Below are 6,575 nucleotides of genomic sequence, written 5' to 3'. Positions count from 1 at the left end.
CTGTCCCCAGGATGGACCCACCAGCAGAGATGGCACTGACACCCTGGGGGTGAGGTATTTCAGGAGGAAAAAAGTTATTTGGCAGCCAGAGAAGAGAGGAGTGAGAAGATGGGAGAGGAACAAAAATCAGGGAAGAAGGAAGGGGAGGAGATGCTGTCAAATGTGCTGGGGCTGAGATTCCCCTGGTGAAGCAGTAGGTTGTCCTCCTGCAGCCCGTGGAGGTCCCGCAGAGGAGCAGAAATCCACCTGCAGCCCGTGGAAGAGCCCCACGTTGGAGCAGGTAGATGCTGAGGGAGGCTGGGATCCAGTGGTTGGACCACACTGGAGAAGGGGCCTGGCAGGGTCTGTGGAGAGAAACACGTGCTGGAAAGGTTCCTGAAGGACTGACAGCCTGGAAGGGGCCCCCACTCACTGGAGCAGTTCCTGAAGAACAGGAGAGAGAGAGAATCAGGATAAAGTTAAGCCTGGGAAGGAGGAAGAGGAGGTGGTGGTGGTGGTGGTGGTGGTGGGAAGATGTTTTTAAGCTTTGTTTTGCTTCTCGTTATCCTCATGCGGTTTTGATTGGTAATAAATTCAATTAATTTCTCCGAGCCGGGTCTGTTTGGTCTGTGATGGTGTCGTGGTTTTTTGCCAGGTGGGCCCCACATCCCAGATCCCACTGGCATGTGTGGTCTTGGAGCTCTTGTGAGGAATCACAGCCAGGTGATTGGAAAAATTGTTCCATTCCCCAGAGGATCGTTGTGAGAGGATGTGCTTGGGCTCTGCTGCTCCTTTGGACTGAGGAAGGCAGAGTTTTTTTTTTTTCCCAAGATTCTGTTGAACCTGTCCTGGACTTAAGTCCTGAGTTTCCTGCAGTTCTGTGGGTCATTTACATGTAAAACTTCATTTTAACCATCACCCGACACGCAAGAACCTCCCCCTCTTTTTAGCTCTCAGGAACAGGAAGAGTTTTTGTCAGTGGATCTGATTTATTAAAGGAATCACCAAGAAGCTGCAGCTGCCAGCAGTGCTGCAGCAAGTGTTGCCTCGTGCACTGTGTGGAATCTTCTTGATGTGCATGAAGGAGGAGGGCACACACACAGCACACCCTCAAAAATAATCCTGAGTATTTGTAAGCGGAGTTTAACTTATTATTAAACTGGCATGAAAGAAAACTGGTTCTCCCTTGGCTGTTACTGATGATGATGAAACAATTCTCAGCTGAGATGGCAGCGATGACGTTTGTAACAGATAAAAGAGCCCACACTGTGCTATCAGCACACCGAGTTGCAGATGTGGGGTTTATTTTCAATGTTCCAGTTCTTCTGTAACTCAGTGATTTCCCTGGCTTTTGGGTGCTTCGAGAGACCATTTCCACTGTATCCTTTGTCAGGATCTGGGAAAAGGGAGAGGAGAAAGGGGGAGAGGAGATGGAACACCCCCCCGCAGTTTACATCGGGAGGCCAGAGAGGAGAATTGGAGGAACAAAAGGCGACGATGGCGAGTCGAGATGAGATCAATACACTGGAAACAGCAATGAGGTAAGAAAATAAACAGTCACAGCAAGGATTTTAATGACAAAAGCGGACAAAAGGGAGGGTGATCCACGTGCTAAATGCTCGGTGAGCCTGACCTGCCGTGGCTGCAGTCGCTGGCACCTGAGCCCAACCCGAAGCCAGGGACAGGTCCCTTTTGTCCCCCCCCCCGGCAAACACCCCAGGGGGGCTCAGAAACACCGAGGTTGTGCCCGAAACTGGGACAGGGAGAGTTTTTTTTTTACCTACTCGGCTTTCTTTGTACGGTCAAGATTTTAGAAAAAAAAGCGTCCGATGAAGGTATCTTGGAGCTGTTCCCTTCGACAGAAAAATCAGCACGTGAGGGTTTGCAAACATCTCCACGGATGGGAACTCCTCTGGTGTAGGGTGAGGGTTTGGAGTTAAAGGGTTTTAGGATGAGGGAATATTGGGGGTTTTAGTCAGGGGTTTAGGATTAGAGGTCAAAGAGCAGGCGAAGTTGCACCTGCATCATCATCCTATTATTTTGCCATCCCTCTGTTCAGCTCCAGATCCCTTTCTTTCCCCCTTCTTCCCTCTCTCTGCCCCGTGGATGTTTTTAATTTCTCCATCTCCCTATTTTTCCATCCCTACCTCTCTGTCCTGGAGTCCCTCGGGAATTTTTCTTTCTGTGGCTCTCTTTGTCCTGCCAGTGCTTGTTTTTATTCTTAGGAGAAAGTCGTCAAGAACTGCGAGGGGACTGGGACTGGACACGGGAGGGGACTGGAGAGTGGGCCTGGGATTACCAATTAACTAAATAACTAAGTAAACAACTAACGAACCGAATAATCAACCAATTAAAGCAATAAAGCAGCTAAGTAATTACCTAATTAATTACCTAATGAATACTCCACGGGGCAGCAGGTGATCCGCACCCCATTCCACTCTGCAGTACCGAATCATAACCCGTTAATAAGCAATTAATTAATTAACTACTTGATTTTTTCACCTGCCCACAACAAATCCCACAAATGCGCTAGAAAATGACAGTTGTGCAAGCAACTAAACGATTCGAGAATGACATTTTCCAGCACTTGGTTGTTTTTCACTCATCAGTTAAATGACAGATGAAGTTTTTTCCACTAACGAGGTAATTAACCCGGCTTACCCAATTAACAAAGGAGGGGTTTTTTTTTACTCCCGGGAATTCGGGAATTACTTGCTGTAAAAACAGCGCTGCTACCCAGTGACCAAACACGGGAACTTGCAGGAAAGCTTTTAGAGCCGACATTGCCATCGACCGACAAAAAAACCGGGGGAACCGCAACAAAAACACGCGGGGAAAAAAAACCCCCGTGGGGTCCCCGGGGGGAAGGAAAGCGGGAACTGCCGGGGGGAAATCAATGGAAATCCCGCCGCCTTGTGGACAAACGGGGAACTGCACCGAAAATGATAAAGCCTCGACTTTGTTTGGAGATTAAAGAGGGAAAGTGTGGGAATTCAGGATGAGAATTTGGGGGAAAAACGGGGGGAAACATTGGGGGACAAACAGGGGAAATTTGGGGGAGTTTGGGGTGGAAAAATGGAGGGAGTTTGGGGAGAAAAATGGAGGAATTAGGGGTGGAAATTTTGGGAGGGAACTGGGGGAAATTTGGGGGAAATTGGGGTGGAAAAAGGGGGAAATTTGGGGTGGAAATTGCAGGGGAAACTGGGAGAATTTTGGGGTGGGAAATTTGAGGGATTTGGGGGTGGAAAAATGAGGGAAATGTGGAGGGATTGGGGATGGAATTTGGGGGAAAATGTGTGTGGGGGCAATTTGGGAATTAAGTCACTTTGTTCCCTTGGGAGCTGCTGCTTTGAGGTGCCATGAGAGGCTGGAATTGTCACCCCAGAGATGGCACTTGGCTTGTTGCCAACATCTACAAAATCCAATTTTCGTGTTTGTTTTTTTTTTTTTTTTTTTAAATAAAAAAGAGTTTCCAGCGAGGGGAAATAAAAGTCCCCAAATCTCTGCTGCTCCCTCCTCCCATGCCCGGGATATTGTGGATAAAGGGAATGAGACAACCCTTGAGTTTTGGATCCTGTTTTCTTCCTGTTGTACACTCTGGGATGGATCCTCTTATCCCTCCTTTTCCCAGGGGAACGATCCAGGAATTCCACAAAAGCATCAACACACTTTTATTTTACAAAAATACACTCAGGGGTTGTTATGTTTTATTTCCCCCCCCCCACACACACACCTTCCAATCCCGTGGGATGAAGCCTTTGGATCAGGTGTTTCCCTCTCCTCATCCCGCTGGATTTCCTGTTCAGAATTCCAGTTTTTCCCACGTGGTTTTGTCGGGTTTTATTTTCCCCCTCAAACCTCCCTTTCCACGTCCAAAGGTCTGTCTTGCTCATCCTGGGAAAAAACCTTCTCCCAGCTCCGTTTCCCTCGGATTCCAAGGAGGGAATTGCAGCTGCTCAGCTCCCTCTGCCTGGTTTTTAGGGAAGAGAGGGAAGGGGAAACCAAGGGAATGTTGGGATGTGGCTGATTATTTGGGCTCAGGAGGTCCCGTCCTGAGTGGGTTTTTCCCTCTCCAGAAATGTGGGCATTGACCACTAAACTGGTCAACTGCTGGGCAGGCAGGATGGGATCTCCATGGAGCGATCCCAAACCTCCAGCTTGGGTTGGATCCCTCCAGTTTGGGCTGGATCCCTCCAGATTGGGCTGGAGTCACTAAGGCAGCAAATCCCTCCTTCCTGACCTTCCCAGAGACCACCTGAGCTTTCCAAGGATGACCTAAACCAGCCTGGAATATTGTCCCTGCCTTGTTCCTTCCAGGTCAGGAATGTTTGGCCGTGAGGAGCCCTTTGCACCTCAGAGAGATTCCAGGGGGTGAGAAACATCCCTGGGCTTCATTTTCAGGTTAAACAATTGCCCACCTAAAAACCAGCCAGAGAATTCCTGAAGCCAACCTGGAATTGTGGATCTCCATCTTTTATTTATTGCCTTTTTTTTTTTTTTTTAATAGGGCTTCCAAATCCCCTCCCCCCCAGGGAATTTTTGGAAATGGGTTCTGGAGAACAAATTATTTTTTTTTTTTTCTTTTTCCTGGTTCCCAGAGGAGTTTTCTCCTCTGAGGGGAAAAACATCTTTGTGGTTTCAACCATAGCTTGGGCAGCAGAGTCTGAGTCACTGCCAGGGCCCGTTTTCCCCCTGGAGGCGATGGAAAATCCACACAAATCCCGGATATCCAGGGATGGAAGCCCAGCCCTGCTTCCAGGAGAGAGTTTTTCCCTGGATCAGGTGGGACCCCGATGCTGGGGGGGTTTGGGGACTGTTCACAAGCTGCTCTGGAGGAGGTTTGGACGCCCCTGGTGGCTGCAGATGCCAAGGAGGGGGTTGGATGGAAGGGTTTGGAGGCCACCATTCCCCCCAAAATCCTGCAAAATTCCGCCCTCAGACAGCACAAACCACCCCAGCTGGAGCCTCCTCATTCCCAGTGGGATCAACCCAAGGGAGGGGACGTCCTGGAAGGGGATCAAAGGTGGCTGGGAATGGAAAGGGAACAAATCCTTGGAAATCGGGGACAGCGCTCCGGGTCTCTCGGGGGTGGGGTGGGGTGGGATGGTGGGGACGGTCACGAAGGGGAGGGTTTCCTGCCTCCCCCTCCCTCCTGGCTGGGTTTGGAGGAGGTTTTTCGGGGGGTCCAGGGGCTGCCTCACCTGCCGGGGCTCCGCAGCTCCTCTCGCATTCCCGCCGGGATGGGAAGCGGTTCCCGTTCCCGCCGCACCCCCCAAAAACGAAGGGCCGGCAGGTTTTGGCCTCGGGGTGGAAGTACCAGAGCAGGGAATAATCCTGGCAGGGTCCCTCATCCATGGGCTGCAGGCAGGAGGCTGAGGGAGAACATCCCAAAATAAAACCCCGCTCACCCTTTGGATCCAGCCGGGGAAAAGCCACAACGCTCGGCCAGCCCCGTTTTCCCGGGAAAACCCGCGGGGCTCGGATTGGGGGATCCACAACCCCACCCGATCCCAAAGAAATGGGATTGGCAGAGCAGAAGGAGCAGCGGGCACCAGGAAAGGCATCCAGCAGCGAATTCCCGGCGGGAATAGCACGGGAATGCTCCGTGCCCCACCAGGGTGGGGGGGTGGGTGGGATGTGACCTTTTGGAAGGAGGGGGATTTAAAATCCTGAATCCCGCCGGGGATGTTGGGATGGATTGGGAGGGAACTGCCTGGAGGGCTCTCCCGGCGGATTTTCCTGGTGGGGATGGATCGGGAATACCTTCCCTGGGCAAACCCGGCTTTAAGCCGAGTCCTAAATCCAGTTTTAATTAAGCTCGTGCCGCCACTTCCCTCCATCCCGAATTGCCCAAAAAAAGCCCTTCCCAGGTAGGGAATTGCCTTCCCTAAAACGTCCCTTCCCCTCACCTGGGAATTCCCCGCGGGTTCCTTGGAGCGGCTCCTGTTCCCAGGGATCCTTTGTATCCTCAGCCTCTGGATCGGGGAGGGGGGAAGCGAATGGAAATCACACTTAATCAGGGCATACAAACTAATTAAACCCCGTTTAAACAGGGATCGCTGGAGCCTTCCCGGGATAACGAGTCCCCTCTTGACGGGAATGTCACGGAGCAATAAAAACAAACAAAAAAACCACTCAATGGCCACAATAAAAACAAAAAAAAACCCACTTAAACAGCCCCGGGGAGGGGGGAAATGGGAGCTGTTTGCCAGGAGACAAACGTCAGGCTGGAGCTTTGGAAAAGCTCGGGAGCCTCTGGAAAGCCGGCAGCGATGGATCGATCGTAAATCAGGCGGCAGTGACGGAGCCTTTGGAAGCGGCTCCTCCCGCCCTCGGGGGATTTATGAGACGGGATTTAATGGGATTGTTGGCTGGAGCCGCCCCCGAAGGTCTGAGAACATCCAGGATCCCAAATCCAGCCCCGGCAGGAGGGGGAGGTCAAACCTGTGACGTCCAACACGGCAGGTCCTGGGAATGGCCGAGGGGAGGAGGAGGTGGCACACTGGGGATGAGGGGGATCCTTCTACCCCAAAAGCAGGGAAATCTGAGCTCAGCGTCCCCAAACTGGGCAGGAAACTTGGAATAACCCCCCTGGT

General features: G+C 51.5%; 1 protein-coding gene across 1 annotated transcript in view; it reads right to left on the bottom strand.

The window, feature by feature from the left end:
• Nucleotides 1-1,253: 1,253 nt before the first annotated feature.
• The window catches only part of LOC114069106 (collagen alpha-1(VII) chain-like), an 82,897-nt gene continuing 77,575 nt past the window's right edge, over nt 1,254-6,575 (bottom strand). Inside the window, exons 66-68 of the mRNA XM_027905667.1 lie at nt 5,889-5,954; nt 5,181-5,351; nt 1,254-1,375 (exon numbers count right to left, since the gene is read on the bottom strand). Of these exons, the coding sequence (XP_027761468.1) occupies nt 1,254-1,375; nt 5,181-5,351; nt 5,889-5,954 (359 nt within the window). The remainder of the gene's footprint in view (nt 1,376-5,180; nt 5,352-5,888; nt 5,955-6,575) is intronic.

Source organism: Empidonax traillii, unplaced genomic scaffold, assembly GCF_003031625.1.
Source record: "Empidonax traillii isolate 1590-97213 ecotype Southwest subspecies unplaced genomic scaffold, ASM303162v1 scaffold1191:size203906, whole genome shotgun sequence".
In the NCBI taxonomy this organism is placed as follows: domain Eukaryota; kingdom Metazoa; phylum Chordata; class Aves; order Passeriformes; family Tyrannidae; genus Empidonax; species Empidonax traillii.
Note: the sequence above shows the minus strand (reverse complement) of the source record. Positions and strands in the feature narration are given on the sequence as shown.